Consider the following 16722-nt stretch of genomic DNA (forward strand, 5'->3'; position numbering starts at 1 on the left):
TACCTAGAAGAGAGGATAAATGGAGGAATTTAAGAAAGATAAGTGACAAAGCAGTCCATTGATTTGTGCAGATCAGGTTTGGACACCATGTTGAGAAGAACCAAGATGTTCCCAGCAATGGTGGGCAAACTGATGCTCAGGAAGAAGAGGAATAAGGGCACAGATCTGGAAGTTACAGAATGCCTCTAAAAAAATAAATAAAAAGAAAAACAGTTCAGTTTTAACACAAAATAAGTTCTCCCCCTCCACCCCCCTCAGGTCAGTTTCACCAACAGTCAGACAATCACACTTCATACAAAAGCTGACAAGCAGCTGGAGAAAAATTGCTTGGAAAAGGTATTAACCACAGTTGTAAACCATCTGGGATGTGACACAATATGCATAACACCACCACTTCAGACATACTTGGGGTAGATAGCCATTTCAGTCTTGGAGTTGAAAATTCTCTGCAATCTTCCTCTGTAGTCTTCTAAAACATCACTTCAGCTGTCCAACCTTGAACACTTTTCTCCATTCCCAAACATTTTGGGCTAGCAGTTTTGGACTAGCCACCTATATGCAATCCTTTCTTTTAGACATGTGAAAGAGGGAAGCAGTACATAGCCCTCCAGAACAGCTACAACTGGATCTCTCTTCTTCAGAAGTGATTACTGCAAAAAGAATAATAATAATAAAAGGGACAATCTAGGCTGAGAAATTATTGCTCATAAGAATATTCTTTCTATTGACATTTAACTGCTCCATACTTTTGCCTGTGTCTTGGACATTTAGGCAAAATGTCTAAACCTGCCCCTCCCACAAAAACCAAGAATATGTCTGTGGATGAGAATAATTTTTTAGATGGTATTTATTCCATCTGGCCCCTTCTTTCATGAATATTGCATCATTTATGCATTCCCTCATTTCTTCTTCCGTCTCTGTGCATTTGAGGAAGTAGACCAAGCCTATGAAAGCTTATGCTACAACTTCTTTCACGCAGTCCCAAAAGTGCTACAAAATCCTTTTGCATACTTATAATCTATAGACTAACATGGCTGTGTCTCTGATTTCTATCCCCTGTGTACTATTACTGTTTCTTGTTGCATACAGCTTTCCCTATGGACATTTCAGTTATTTTTAAAAAATAATAATAATGGAATTGTTCATGGTGCCATTTTGAACTCCAGTGGCTGCGTTTCAGAATAAGTAATTAGTCCCCTTGGGAGCTGGTGGTTTGTATGTTATTTGGGCAGCTAATCCAGTCTGGGCTTTAGTTCGAACTTTGAAGGAGAACCTGTTTTGAGGACCGAGTTCAGCACTTTGAATAGCTTCTTTAAATCAAAGCAGATTCACCACCATGCTGTCAGGGAAGAGACCAGCCGGCAATCACTGCTGGTGGATCCAGAATAAAAGAGATTGACTAACAAGGGTACAATTCAGAGGCATAGCCATGTTAGTCTGGAATATCAGTATTTAAGGGAATAAATATCAAGGGGAGATGGATACTAGACTTTGCTACAAACCCAGATGCCAACTCTGCCCACACATCTACTCAGGAAATGTCATCACAGGACCAATCACAACGACTTTAACAGTAATTATAGCCTCTAACTTTAATGTGATAATTTTGCCTGATTTTATCCCAGAAAAGGTGACAAACACACACAAAAGTCTTATTCCTACCTGTCAAAGCCTGATCCCTCTTGGTTCTCCTTAAAGAGGAAGTGCTAAAGAGCTGCCTGCTGACATTTTCCTGCCCTGGCATTATGAAAAATCAGAAGTGGTGCCATGGTGCAAAAAATAGAGGGAGTCAGTGCTTCATTTAAGTACTCCCAGGACAGCCTAGGCTGTTGTATTTTGCCATTCTACTCAGAGAAGGGGATGGTTCCTCTTTTTGATAAGAGTGAAAGTACAGTATTTACAGTGGCCTGTAGGTGATCCAGTTTGTTTGGGATCATTTTTGTTCACTAAAATTTCTCGACTTATACATGAGTATATACAGTAATAAATATTCTCCCCACTATGGAACCCCCTTTGAAAGCCATGTAGCTTTGAATAATTCTTGGTGGGGCAGCTCTTCCTCATCTGCATTTATGTGGAAGGAGGACCTTGTATTTGTTCCAATATGGCTTGCGTGTCCAACTCCTCCGGAGCAGATGGTGAAGATAGACAAGGTGAAGGCTGTTTAGGTGAAGCTAGACCTTGCCCTTACTTTTCATTCCCTGTCAATTTATTTTGGAACCTCAATAGGTCTACTCTAAATGCAACCAAGCCTGGATCCAGCCCACTGACTGAAATACATTTTCCATATTTTTTGGCAAATTTGGGATATAATTTTCACTTGTGTTGTTCTATTTTACTCATAGCAGAGAATACTGGAAAGGGTAATTTATCTTCTCTGTAATAAGGATAATAACTGTCTTTGAGTAATTATAATGCAAGACAATCAAGAATCCAAGAACACAGATGAATTCTCACAGATTGACTGATATATACTGTCTATAAAGTCTACTTTCAAAACAATCTGTTAAACATATTTAAGCAGGCAGGACTTGATCCAACAGTCATATAAAAGGCAGATCTGAGCCTCTGAAATAGTAGATTGTTTCACTCACAGATTTTCAAAGTCATTGGTGGTTCATTTGAAGACTGAGCATCTTGGTAACACTACAGTATTCTATATATCACTGTCAATTATTGTGTGTGGATGTGTTGGGGGTCCTGGCTGGTTCAAAGCCAAGCAGATGTCATTTCTTTTGCTTCTTTTGATATTGCCTCAAAATGCCAGCAAGAAATGTAACCCAGGATGTGTTTGGCAGACAAAGATTCAAAAACATGGAAATCACTATAATGAGAATTTTGTCATTGGTGAATTTTTCTCTCTGATTGTTTCTGTGCTCAATGAGCATACCTTTGATACAATGCCTGAAGAGGTTCTATTTGGCTAGTAAGTTGCTGTGGATTAATAAATAGTTGCGGCTGAATATACTGATGGAACTACACAGTGATGATCCCATTATTTGCCTTCATTTCATTATTAGTCTTCAATGATACAGGCCTGGGATAGATTACACACATTCCACAGAAACATGGAATGCCTAGTAGTCACCAGAGGGTTCACTATGAGCATACAAAAAATGTAGTGGTATTTTAAGAAGTCTTAAACTATGGTTTGAAGCATTAAGAATTAAAGGACTGGATCCAGAGATATCCTTTGTAGTTTTGATTTGTAGTTTTGTAAGATATTTAGACTTCTCTTCAGAAAGCTTTGGTGCCACAACAAACTGCAAACTCCAGGATTCCATAGCGTTGATCCATGGCAGTTAAAGTGGTGTCAAAACTGCATTATTTCTGCAGTGCAGATGAGACCTCAGTTTATACTGAGATTTTCCTCTATGGTTTACTATAGAGGTTTACGCTATAGTTTGGAAATAGCTTTGGTACAGTATACAGTATAGCTTTGGTAGCTGAAAGATGGAAAAATGCTGGTTGTATTTGCTTTTAATGTTGCTTTTAAAACTTGTTCAAGTGCAATGACTGAAAGTGCTAATCAAAAACTACTGCAGAAGTCAGGCATCTCCACCAATTGAGGTTTTTTGGGGGGCAATGGGAAGCAGACTGGCAAGGGTAGAAGCATCTAGCCCTCTCCCAGTACTGAAATGCTTTGGGACTATCATAAAGTGCTCAAATACCCTCAGCAGAGAAACCTGGATTCTACAGTAGGTTTTTTTTTTGGGGGGGGGGGGGTTGTATCTGGAGATGGAACTACATCAGTGACTCCCAAACTCTGGTCCTTCAATGTTTTTGACTTCCCAGAAGCTTCAGCCGTCTTGGCCAGTGGTCTGGGATTCTGGGACCTGAAGTCACTTGGAAGGCTAGAGTTTGGGAACCACAGATACAATGATGGAGTTCTATCAACATTGCTACATCTGATAGCTCAGTATTGTGGCCAAACCTATGTACTTGGAAGGATATAAACTCAGGTTTGGTAATGATAATTCCAAATAATCATTGGAGCTCTCATAAGAGTTCAGTGAAATGAATCATTTCAAAAAGTGTAATCTTAAAGCTGAGTCAAGGGTAGCAAAGAGTTAAAAGGCTGGATGCAGCCTTGAAATAAATGTATGCCCCTTGAAGTACAGTAAATGGAATGTGATATAGTCATGACTTTATGTGTCACACTGATTTCAATGAGTCTCCTCTACCTATGATGAAATTTGAAGCCAGTTTAAAGTCATTGGCAACCAAGTCCAAGTGATGAAGTAATGCTTTAAGTAACAAGAAAGCACTCAGACTACTTGAAAATCTCATTACAGTATACATCCTAAATACTACCACCAACACCTTTCCTTTGTGTTTGCCATGGAGGAGATTAACAAGAATGTCCATCTATTATACAACCACACCCTGGAGTATGAACCCATATTAAATGTCCACAATGAAATGGGAAGCTGTAATGGGACTATGGGTTTTCTTTTCACACTACATGGGAACCCTCTCAACTACAACTGTAAGAGAAAGAACAAGCCTATTGGTGCGATTGGTGGGCTCTCCTCTTACAACTCCAGGCAGATGCCTCACATCCTAAATATCTATAAAATGGCACAGGTATGTATGTTCTTCAAGACCATTAAGGGCAATTACAAGGAGGGTTGGAAGAAAAGACTAGTTTTTGTTCCCATCCTATCCATTCCCCTTAAAGTTCCCTTGATTCAGAAAAGATCCTTATCAGGGCTTTGGCTGAGTAAATTCATTTAGCGATTCCAGAGCCATAATGCACTATAAAACTAAAAGAACAAAAGCAATTTGGAGATAGGGCCAATGAAAAAAGTGGTAGGGATGAGTCTGTGTGCTTTAATCTTCAACTGTCTGCTACACTTGTACTCCAAATTGCTACTGAATGGTTTGGCATAATCTGCTTGAATTCTGAAGTGAGGAGTAAATATATTGAACAGTAAAAATGGCTGTAAGCACAGCCTTCCCCACTATAAATTCTTTGAATCAAATTCTCTTCTACTTCTCACATGTTTTGCCACTGGGCTATGGGCCTTTTCATCCTCATCTTAGTTAGTATTGCCTTTTCCAACATTCAGTGGAGACCCTATCCAGACAGCTTTACCTTTTGTCATGCCAGAGCTTTCTGGGAAATAATTTAAACTGGGAAATGATGGATGATGTTTCTTGATTCTAAACAGAGCATTATCCTTCTCCTTAGCTGAGTTACAACTCCTTTGACCCTATGTTGTTTGACAAAAAACTATTTCCTACTGTTTATCGAATGATTCCAAGTGTAAGTGCTCAGGATGTTGGAATTGTCAAGCTGCTGAAGCATTTTCAATGGACTTGGATCGGGCTCCTTGTTTCAGATGATGACACTGGAGAAACATCATTGAGGACTCTCATTCCCCAGCTATTTCAGAGTGACATTTGTTTAGCATTTAAGGAAACTATTCCATCAGTGAAGCAGCACTGGGAAAGAGCAAGAGATGGGGGACTGCAGCTGAATAATAAACTGGCAAGAATACAATTAATTCTTTCTACAGCTGAAACCAATGTTATTCTTGTTCATGGGAATACACGCTCTATGGAAGGATTGAGGATGATTCTATATGGCAATGAGTTTGTGGAAATGAAGCCAACAGAGAAAGTTTGGGTCATCACTGCTCAATGGGATTTTATATCTACATTCACGGCAGGAGTATTTACACCCAAATCCTTCAATGGCACTTTGTCCTTTGCACTGCATACAAAAGATGTGGAAGGATATATGCAGTTTCTTAGAACACTGAATCCAAATAAATCTAACCTAGATTTCATCCATGAGTTTTGGTACAGTGCATTTCGGTGCTCATTCCCCAGATATAATATGATTGTATCATATGGAAAAAATTGCACTGGAGAAGAGAAGCTGAGCAGCCTCTCTGCATCTGTCTTTGAAATGGGAATGTCTGGCCAGAGTTACAGTATCTATAATGCTGTTTATGCCATCGCACATGCTCTCCATGTCATGTTTTCCTCAAAATCCAAAATGAAAGCTTGGAGTGATGGAGGCACATGGAAAGTCCATCCCTGGCAGGTAGGAGAAGACTCTTGTCATTCATGTGTGTATAATTAATTAATTAATTAATTAATTCATAGCATTTACATATCACTTCCTAGTCCACTATAGCTTCTGAGCTGTTGCACTATGGACAAAAATAATTAAAACATCAAATTTATGAATAAAAACCCATAGAATGCAGCTTGAAACCCAACTAAAAGCACTCTTCAGAAATGATTTAAACAATATGGTTGAAAAACGCCCAAGCAGTTTCAAGGTCTGGCCATTCAAAACAGGATAGTCTTAGCTGTCTGCTGGAAACACAAAAGAATTAGCACCAGCCTGACTTCCTTTGGCAAGATGTTTTACAGTCAAGATGCTGCTGCAGACCAAGCTTGGTCAGATCTATCCGCCAAGTTAGCCTTACAGGGTGGAAGGACATGCAACAGAGCCTCCTTCAAGGGCCTCAGATTTCAGGCAGGCTAACATGGGAAGGGTCAGTCTTTCAGATATCCTGGCCAGTCCTTTGTTGTTGTGGAAGGCATGAAGTCCTGAGCTGGTCCCAACTGAAGACCTTTAGTTTGGTTGAGATCAACCCCATCTCTGAGGACATGTCTGCTAGCTCAGACTCTGAGACAGTTGGGCAGCAGGGTGGACAGTATAGAGGAGAATGCCAGTCCTGTCTCATTGCCTTGTTACCAGTTAAGCAGAGTCAAACCATGGAAATTGGCAGTCATAGAGTCATGATAGATGACTGTAACTTGCTCATCCAGAATCAAACTCTTGCTGGAATTAGGAATCAGCACTTTTTGACTTGACGCAGTTCCACATGATCAGCCAGGAATCTGTTATTTGGATGGTAAAGCAGAAGGAGGAATAGTCAAAATATATCCCTGCTTCTTTCCTCCATTGGCTTCATCTATTCAGTAGGAATACATAGGAAAAGAGCGTCATCTTAACTCTGGTACTTGAAAAAGTGTAACATCCTCTTCCCTGACAGCCAAGTCAAGATTCAGGCTATGTCAAGATATGTCATCTTCCCATTATGTCTGCAATATGGAAAGTGTTTTCCTATTTGACGGAAGTAAAAAGCAGAAAGCTGTATGTGATATGTCAGAATATATGTTGAGATGATGAAGGGGAAATTTCAGCAAAATCAAAGTAAGCAATTTTCTCACCACTGCTCCCAAATCATTCTCTTTCCTCTTCTCCTTTAGCTTCATTCTTTCCTGAAACGCATCTATTTCAACAATAGTGCTGGAGAAGAAATATTTTTTGATGAGAATGGGGATTTGGCAAATGGATATGATATTATCAATACAGTCAGCTTCCCCAACCAATCCATCCACAGAATCCATGTTGGAAGGGTCAACCCTAAGGCTTCAGAAGGGAAACAGTTTATTTTGTATGAAAATTCAATTTTGTGGAACCACAGGTTTAACCAGGTGTGAATGACTTCAATACCCTGATGTAAATGTGGACACAAATGGTGCTGATCAGGTCTTTGAAGATCCATAGTTGAGATACTTAGGGGACTAGTTGTGAACTGGCAACTTTGTTAATCAGTTTCATTTCCTCTCACTTCACAAGTTTGTACATTTTCAGAAATTCTGCTTAAAAATGAAGGCAAATGATATTCTGACGCATCCATAGGTAGTTGTTGCAAAAATCCATATTGCTGAGCCCAAACAGATATACAAAAAGCTTTTGAGTGAAATGTTTCTTAGAAATCTGTCTCGTATTCACTTCTTAGGCAGCTGTGTGAGAATAGTTGTTCATCAGAGAGTGCCAGAAGCTTGTCATAAGAGGAAGTGATAACTGAGAACATTCCAGCGGTCAAGCAATAAGATAAATTACCATACATTGCAAACATTTGAAGGATGCTAGGGATTTGATTTTTGTTATTCTGTATTAATGTAAAATGATGGAATCAAACATAATAGAGATATTAAATGTTCCTTCCCTACCCTCTCATCCTCCTTATTTTTTGCTAGACATGTCCTCGATCTAGATGTGTTGAAAGCTGCCACCCTGGACATCGCAAGGCCATCCATGAAGGAAAACAGATTTGTTGTTATGACTGTCCACAGTGCTCTGAAGGAATGATTTCAAATGAGACAGGTAAGTTGAGGCCCAGTTGTGATATGGGGAAGGCATACATTTGTGTATTCATCATCTAGAATGTGAATGAAAGCTGGGTGGCAACCTAAAGAACAAGCATCCTTCTTGGCAAGATAGTTTGTACAGTCGGCCCTTCTTATACATGGATTTTTTATACACAGATTCAAGCTTCCATGGTTTGAAAATGTCCCAAAAAAGTATAAATTTTAAATATCAAACCTTGATTTTCCATTTTTTATAAGGGACACCATTTTGCTATGTCATTATATTTAATGGGACTTGAGCATCCACGGATTTTGTTATCCATGGGGGATCTTGGAACCAAACCCCAGCGTATAACAAGAATCCACTTTAGTTTGAATCCTGTGCAACAAGCAAAAGGACATAGTGGAAATATTGCGTCCAGTTCTGGGCACCACAATTGAAAAAGGATGTGGAAAAACTGGAGCGTGTCCAAAGGAAGGCGACCAAAATGGTGAAGGGTCTGGAAACCATGCCCTATGAGGAACGACTTAGGGAGCTGGGGATGTTTAGCCTGTAAAAGAAAAGGATAAGAGGTGATATGATAGCCCTGTTTAAATATTTGAAGGGATTGTCATGTTGAGGAGGGAGCAAGCTTGTTTTCTGCTGCTCCAGAAACTAGGACCCGGAACAATGGATACAAGCTAAAGGAAAAGAGATTTTGTCTCAACATTAGGAGGAACTTCCTGACAGTAAGGGCTGTTTGACAGTGGAACACACTCCTTCGGAGTGTAGTGGAATCTCCTTCCTTGGAGGTCTTTAAACAGAGGCTTGATGGCCATCTGTCAGGGATGCTTTGATTGTGATTTCCTGCATGGCAGAATGGAGTTGGACTGGATGTCCCTTGAGGTCTCTTCCAACTCTATGATTCTATGATTCTAAAATCAATTCCTTGGGTGATGTGACAGAATGTCTGGTTTTATCAAATGTCCATATCCTACATCTGCATTGCCAAAATAATCTGGTTTGACACCACTTTAACTGCCATGGCTCAATGCTCTGTAATTCTGGGAACTGTAGTTTGTTGTGACACCAGAGCCACAACACCTCTGTATAAAAGATGTGGCAACATCTGTGTACTTGGTTACTCTAACATAGGGTGCATCTGCACTGCAGAAATAATGCTATCTAACACCACTTTAACTGCTGTGGATACATCCTACAGAATCCTGGAATTTGTAGTTTTGTGAGGCAGCAGCACTCTTTGGCAGAGAAGGCTTGCACATACCAGTATTTCATAAGCTGGAGCTACAGCACTTAAAAGTGGCATCAAAGTGCCTTATTTCTACAGTGTACATGCTCCCCATAATAAGCATATTTGTTCAGTGCTTGTTTGATGCCAACATATTGGGAAAATGGTGTTTTCTTGATAAGAGTAGAAAGGTGTGTGTTTTAAAAATACAGTATCTTTGTTCATTCCAGATGTGAAAGACTGCAAGAAGTGCCCAGATGATCAGCATCCAAACAAGAAGCGTAGTCAATGCATTCCTAAAGATGTAACCTTCATGTCATTTGAAGAGCCCCTGGGAATTGCTTTGACTTCTTTTGTTCTCTTCTTTTCTCTAATTAGCCTTGTGGTGATCTGTAGCTCCATTTGGCACAGGCATACTCCCATCATCAAAGCCAATAATTGGAACATTACCTGTATTCTCCTTCTTTCTTTGTTGCTATGCTTTCTCAGCTCCTTTCTCTTCATTGGCCAGCCTAAGGTCATCTCTTGCATTCTCAGGCAAATCTTTTTTGTCATTGTTTTCTCTGTTGCTGTTTCTTCAATCTTGGCCAAAACCCTCACAGTAGTTCTGGCCTTTATGGCCACCAAACCAGGCCATCCGGTGATGAAATGGGCAGGCAAGCATTTGGCAATGTCAGTCATCATCCTTTCATCTCTAATTCAAGTTGTGATTTGTACCATATGGTTGGCCACCTCTCCACCATTCCCAGAGTTGGACATGTCCTCCCAGATGGGTCAGATCATAGTGCAATGCAATGAAGGCTCAGGCATGATGTTCTACATTGCCCTGAGCTACATGGGGCTTCTGGCTGTCATCAGCTTCACTGTTGCTTTCTTTGCCAGGAAGTTACCTGCCACTTTTAATGAAGCCAAGCTGATCACCTTCAGTATGTTGGTGTTTTGCAGTGTTTGGGTGTCCTTTGTCCCCACATACCTGAGCACCAAAGGGAAATACATGGTGGCTGTGGAAATCTTCTCCATCTTGGCCTCTACTTCTGCATTGCTGGGTTTCATTTTTCTTCCAAAACTCTACATTCTTTTTATCAGGCCAGATCTGAACACCAGAGATCAGCTAGTAAGAAAGAAAGGATTGTAGTAATTATTGAGCCTTTTCTTTCTAAAGTATTCCATGTGGTATTAAAATATTATTTCTATTTTTGATAGTTTTTGCATAACTATAGGCCACTTGGAAATGTGATTATTTAAACAAAGGACTTTTTTGGTGCAGGTTTTATTTTTTAAACTTAGGGCCCAAACAGACAGGCCAAAATAAAGCTGCTTCAGGTCACTTTGGAGGTATGCAGTTTAAATGACACATGCATCTTAAGAGGCCAGAAGCTGCGCTAAAGCTGAGCTCCTTTTCTTGGGACTAGAGCATGGCTTTGGCGCAGCTTTTGGCCTCTTAGGACACATGCATCATTTAAACAATATACCTCCAAAATGACCTGAAGCAGCTTTATTTTGGCCTGTCTGTTTGGGCACTTACTACATAGTCTCTTTCCATTGTTCACTTGCACTTCAAAATCCTTGTTTATTAAAGGTTAATAAGTAGTGATGCTGAAGCAGGAGTGGAAATTATCTTACTCCTCAAGAATGGCAGCTTCCAGCATCCCTCACTGTTAGCTGTGTTGGCTAGAGCTGCTGGGAGCTGTAACTCAAGCACATTTGTAGGACCACATGCTTCCCATGCGTGTTTTAGTGAAGGGAGGTAGAGTGGTGCATTGGTTTGTGTTGGATTTGGATTCTGGGAGACCAGGATTTGAATCCCTGGTTGGCCATGGAAATCCACTGGGTGGACTTGGACAAGTCACACTCTCTCAGCCTTCAAGAAAGACAAAGGCAAACTACCTCTGAACAAATCTTGTCAAGAAAACTTTATTTCACTTTAGGCCCACCATAAGTTGGGAATGACTTGAAAGGCACACAGCAACAACAACAACAACAACAACAACAACAACAACACAGGATCTCTGTGTTTGTATACTGAAGTGAACTTTGAATTACAAATGGGATGGGAGTTTTCCGTGTTTGAAACTCAGCCAGGATGCATGTGGGTTGCAGTTGCCTGGCAGCAGCGGCATCATTTTTCACTATGATAAAATCTGCTTGGAATCCAAAATGTGATTGTATCCCGTCGGGAATAAGATGTGGTTTTTTTTAATAATGTGATAAAGGGTGAGAAAATCCATGTGCATGTTTTAGCCAGTAGTATCTTAAGCTTAGCTCTAGACCCTCCTTAGACTGGTTAGGAAAAGAGTTTTAGACACTGCCATTTCCCCCTCCCCTTTTACTTTGAGAAACAGCTTGCATTGACTATAGACTGTTCTGTTGTTTCCTGCTGATATATTTTTTCTGTCTTCTTAATAAAAATAATTGTTTTTCCTACAAAACCAGCTTGTCGTTCTGCCTCATTTTTACCTGGAGTCACTCTGGTTAATTGCCCATTTTAAAAACATTTAGCCTGCAAGGTTCTGCAGGGAGTGAGTGCCTGGAAAAGCTTTCCCACCCCAGCCAGTAGAACCAGTGTACAACTCTTAACATATGTGGCTCAGTGATCAATGTACATGGCTGACATTCCATTGTATAATTTCAATGCACAACGGGAATGCATAGAGGCAATATGCATTCCCATGCTAATCTGTGTACTTTAATGCACTGCTACATGTGAATGCTCCACATGCACATTTCCACTTACACTGCCACGAGCAGGATATATTCATTATATATTGTCAAAAAAAATCACTCTGCTTGAAGCAGCACAACTTATACATGCTAATAAGATGCCAGGCATGGTGTGTAGCATGCTTAAAATGTGTATTGATGAGAAAAATGGAATGTATTGCTTTTAATAATTTGTAAGCCACTGGTGTTGGAGAAAAGGTAGGATATAAATAAATAAAATAATAACAATAACAACAAACAATAGAGTAACAAATCTTAGTATCCAGTCCATTTTCCTTCTCAACAGAGTCTTGTTGTTCTTGGAATACCATTTCTCCAGCACCCAGAGCATAGTCGTTTTTTAAAATCTACATTTCTGGGTGCTGGAGAACATGCTGTTAATGGAAAGGGTTTTGTAATGTGATAAAGGGTGAGAAAATCCATGTCACAAGTCAGAAGATTTCTTGGGCAACTACCACCTCACTTTTCAACTCTATTTCTTTACTAGTTTATGTACCAATTATTTTTCTAATGACGTAAGTGATCCATTATTGAAGGCAAAGGCAAACCTCTGAACAAATCTTGGCAAGGAAAACCCCTGATAGGTTTGCCTTAGGGTTAGAAATGACTTGAAGGCACACAACAACAGAACAAATCTCCCCCTTTTAAATAGCTCATTAGAACTGGCTGACAGGAGATGTAGTTATTTATTATTTATAGTTTGAAAACAAATGAATTCCCTGCTGATAATTCTATGTGATCTTAAGGGAAAGGCAGTGAAGCTTGATGGCATAAATTACCATGTGGCAACCATCTAGGAGACTGGGAGAGCCCCCAAACTACCAGGTTAAATTAGCAAAGCACACCAAGGGCTACTATTATTATTTCACTCTCAACTCAGATTCTGGACAATGTCTGTTGCTTTCTGATCAGAGATTGACTTATTGGTGCTGAAACTTACAACTGGATTCTATGAAGACAAGATGAAAGGACATGATAATGGTTTATTGTTCTTATCTCAACTAGACACCAGATGTATTTTGTTTTATACATTATAATATTATATTATATTTATGTATTACACTTACACTCCATGTTTCTCCCAAAATGGAATCAAAGGCAGCTTTTGAGGTTGGTGGTCTCCTTGAAATGCTGAAAAAGAATGGCAAGACTGTGGCATGAATTAAAGACAGCTCCAGCTTCTCCTGGCTTTAGAATATCCTACTTTGCATCAAGTTGAAAGGTAAGATGCAGTTTAGCATTACAAGGATACACCTATCTTCCCCTGAGACTGCATGTTCCCTATCCTCACTTCTTGTAAGTCCATGATAAGGAATTTGAATACAAGCTGTGGTTAAGATTGATCACAAATTTGGAAAATGTGCTAAACTTATATCACTGGCCTTCACAAAGGAATAAAGGGAAATGGGCAGTGCACAAACCTAAAGAATGCACAGACAAATCCAGGTAATGCTAAATTTCCCATCGATTTGTTATAGAGACAATGACTACTAAGACCCCCCGCTCTAAGTATGATAGTACATGAATTGAGGTTTGAAGATTTTAAGTAACTAATAGGGATGCATAATTCAGTGTTAGTATTTTATTAATTGTTCAATTATATTGTATTATTTTAATGCTGTAATCCCACTTTTATCCTCAGAAGAGGCGGGACATATACATAAAAATTATTATTATTATTATTATTATTATTATTATTATTATTATTATTAAATGAGAAATATGTTGCGTTAAATTATTCATTCTTGCAATAGAAAATGAATGACTTAATTATTACCTCATTCCCAATGTTTTTGAAAACTATGCAGTTTTCAAAGACATCTTGCAAGGGGCTGAAAATCTCTGGTAGCATGAGGCAGTCCCTTTTGGTCTCCTTACCTGGCCCTATGTAATACTGCAAAGACGGATGAGTAGGGGGCAGGTAAGCACAGCCTACATTCTTCTAGGATTTTGTCATGGCACCCTCTGCTCTCTTCACTGTATCAGTTTTAATGATAATAATAGTTTTTATTTATATCTTCCAGCCTCTCCCAACGGATCGAGGCGGGATCACAACAGAGTTAAAAGCACTTGTAATATTACAACATTAATTACAATTAAAACCACAGCTAAAACCATAAAACATCAATCATCAGTCATCAGTCAATCACGGAGTCAGGTGCTCTCGTTCCATACCAATGGTCTTCATAGAAGGTCAGGAGGATATGCGCGGCGGAAGAGCTCTGTCTTTACCGCCTTGAAAATATCCAAGGATGTAACGAGGTGAGTCTCCTCTGGGAGTCCGTTCCATAGTCTAGGAGCAGCTATACTGAAAGCTTTTTGGGAAGTGGAAGCATGTTTGGATGGTGGCACCTCTAACAGGTTCTTCCCACTTGTTCTAAGAGTGCGGGGCAGATTATATGGGGAAATGCATTCCCGTAAGTAACCCGGACCCAAACCATGTAGGGCTTTAAAGGTAATGACCAACACCTTGTACTGTGCCTGGAAGCTAATTGGGAGCCAGTGTAGATCTTTTAAGATAGGTGTTATATGGTCAAATCTTGAAGAGTTAGTGACCAACCTGGCTGCTGCATTTTGCACGAGTTGAAGCTTCCGAACTTGATACAAGGGTAGCCCCATGTAGAGCGCATTACAGAAATCAAGATGAGAGATTACCAGAGCATGTACTACAGCTTCAAGGACCTTTCGATTGAGGTAAGGTCGCAGTTGGCGTATCAACCGAAGTTGGTATCAAGCACTTCTGGCCGTCGCATCTACTTGAGATGACAAACGTAGAGACAGATCCAGAAGTACTCTCAAACTGCAAACTTCATCCTTCAGGGGAAGTGTAACCCTGTCTAGGAGTGGTGGACAAATTTCCTTCCCCAGACCTAAGGAACCTATGGCAAGTACCTCCGTTTTCTCTGGATTCAGCCTGAGTTTGTTTTTCCTCATCCAGCCCATTACTGACTCAAGGCAGGGGTTCAGGGGGGGGAGATGCCATCCTTAGTCACTGTAGTTTATGTTTTGATTTATATTGAGTACAAAGATTATAAATGAAATATCTACTCTTTGTATTTTCACAGGTTAAACTGCTGAACTTACATCCGGATAGTGAATGAATGGAGTGTAAAAACCAAACAGGACTATATTATTTTATCATAGTTGGGTTCCCTTACCCGCCTAACCTACGAAACCTGTTGTTCCTCCTCTTTTTGCTCATTTATTTACTGACATTCATGGGAAATCTTCTGATCCTCTTGGCTGTGGCCTTTGATACCCAGTTGCACAAGCCCATGTACTGGTTCCTCTGCCACTTGTCCTTCTTGGACATGACTGTCTCCTCTGTGATTGTCCCCAAAGTGGTTGCTGGCTTTGTAGAAGGCGGTGGAGTCATCTCCTTTAGTGGTTGTGTGACTCAGTTGTTCTTCTTCCATTTCTTGGGCTGCACAGAGTGTTTCCTTTATACTGTGATGGCCTATGACCGCTTCCTGGCTATCTGCAAGCCACTTCACTATACAACTATCATGAACCACAAAGCTTGTGTCTGTCTTGCCTTTGGGACCTGGTTTGGTGGCTCTTTGCACTCCATGATACAGACCACTCTCACTTTCCACTTACCTTATGGCCAAGGGAACCAAGTGGGTTATATCTTCTGTGACATTCCAGCTGTGCTTAAATTGGCTTGTGCTGATACCACCCTCAATGAAATGGTGACCTTTGTAGATATTGGCTTTTTGGCCATAACCTGTTTCTTCCTCATCCTCATGTCCTACATGTATATAATCTCTGCTATCTTGAAGATTCATAGCTCTGACGGACGACGTCGGGCATTCTCCACCTGTGCTGCCCATATCACAGTAGTGGTTACTTACTATGTCCCTCTGGTGTTCATCTATCTAAGGCCAGGATCCCAGGACCCACTGGATGGACTGGTGGCTGTGTTCTACACTACTGTGACCCCGCTTCTGAATCCCATTATATATACATTGAGGAACAAAGAGATGAAATGTGCTATAAGAAAGCTGTGGAACAGGAATGTGTCTTAAAGTAGTGGAATGCTGCCCTGTTCATCTTATAGGACTTCATTGACCATGTATTGGTCTTAAAGACACTTTATTGGGGCATAATTCAGATATGTCCACTTTTCAATGGTTGTGGGTAGTGACAATGGGCCAGTTGTCCTCTCTCTCATCCTGATCTACCTTATACGGAAGAGGAAAGCCTTGTAGCTTGCATAGAACTCATTGGAGGGCTGGCAGAAATTGAAGGAAAGGAAATGTAACATATAAAAACTGTAAACTGCTCCCAGATGTGGATTTTTTCTCAGCAATAAAAACTGTCCTGCCAGTTATCAGTTTATAAGCAGAAGCTTCAATGGCTACAGCATGGTTACTTTCCTATATAATCATGACTTTGGCTTACCTGTTGTAAAAGGCCCAAGCTACTGAAGTATTAATAGCTCAAAGTGTCAGCATTTAATGATGTTAGATTCCCAGTACGCAACAGTCGTTTGGCCTGGGTTAACAGAAAATGATGGAAACTGGAATAGAAAATTAAGTGTACTGTATTCCATTTGCTAAGTGGATATTTTCCCTCCTGGACTGTATTCTAAAAGTAAAAAAAAAAAAAATAAATTTTCATTTTAGAAATACTTGGTTGCTTGTGA

The 16722-nt window shown here is 40.1% G+C and overlaps 2 protein-coding genes across 2 annotated transcripts; both read left to right on the forward strand.

Annotated features, from left to right (window-relative positions):
• Positions 1 to 87: 87 nt before the first annotated feature.
• On the forward strand, positions 88 to 10488 carry LOC149304133 (vomeronasal type-2 receptor 26-like). Its single transcript, XM_089479680.1, has 4 exons — positions 88 to 120; positions 259 to 336; positions 8014 to 8140; positions 9584 to 10488. Exons 1-4 carry the CDS (start codon positions 88 to 90, stop codon positions 10486 to 10488), a joined length of 1143 nt encoding a protein of 380 aa, XP_089335806.1.
• A 4681-nt stretch (positions 10489 to 15169) lies between these two features.
• Positions 15170 to 16102, forward strand: LOC149304134 (olfactory receptor 10G6-like). Its single transcript, XM_089479681.1, has one exon. The coding sequence runs from the start codon at positions 15176 to 15178 to the stop codon at positions 16100 to 16102; it is 927 nt and encodes a 308-aa protein (XP_089335807.1). The 5' UTR covers positions 15170 to 15175.
• Positions 16103 to 16722: the final 620 nt, after the last annotated feature.

The sequence above is a fragment of the Sceloporus occidentalis genome, unplaced genomic scaffold (assembly GCF_023333645.1).
Source record: "Sceloporus occidentalis isolate IW3139 unplaced genomic scaffold, rSceOcc1.0.p SCAF_14, whole genome shotgun sequence".
In the NCBI taxonomy this organism is placed as follows: Eukaryota; Metazoa; Chordata; class Lepidosauria; order Squamata; family Phrynosomatidae; genus Sceloporus; species Sceloporus occidentalis.

What these genes read in the sequence shown, in the direction of transcription:
- LOC149304134 (XM_089479681.1), top strand. Translation starts at nt 15,176, where the DNA reads ATGGAGTGTAAAAACCAAACAGGACTATATTATTTTATCATAGTTGGG.
- LOC149304133 (XM_089479680.1), top strand. Translation starts at nt 88, where the DNA reads ATGTTGAGAAGAACCAAGATGTTCCCAGCAATG. An exon ending in AGAAAAATTGCTTGGAAAAG is followed by an intron (nt 337 to 8,013) that starts GTATTAACCACA and finishes ATTTTTTGCTAG; the next exon opens with ACATGTCCTCGATCTAGATG. An exon ending in AATGATTTCAAATGAGACAG is followed by an intron (nt 8,141 to 9,583) that starts GTAAGTTGAGGC and finishes TGTTCATTCCAG; the next exon opens with ATGTGAAAGACTGCAAGAAG.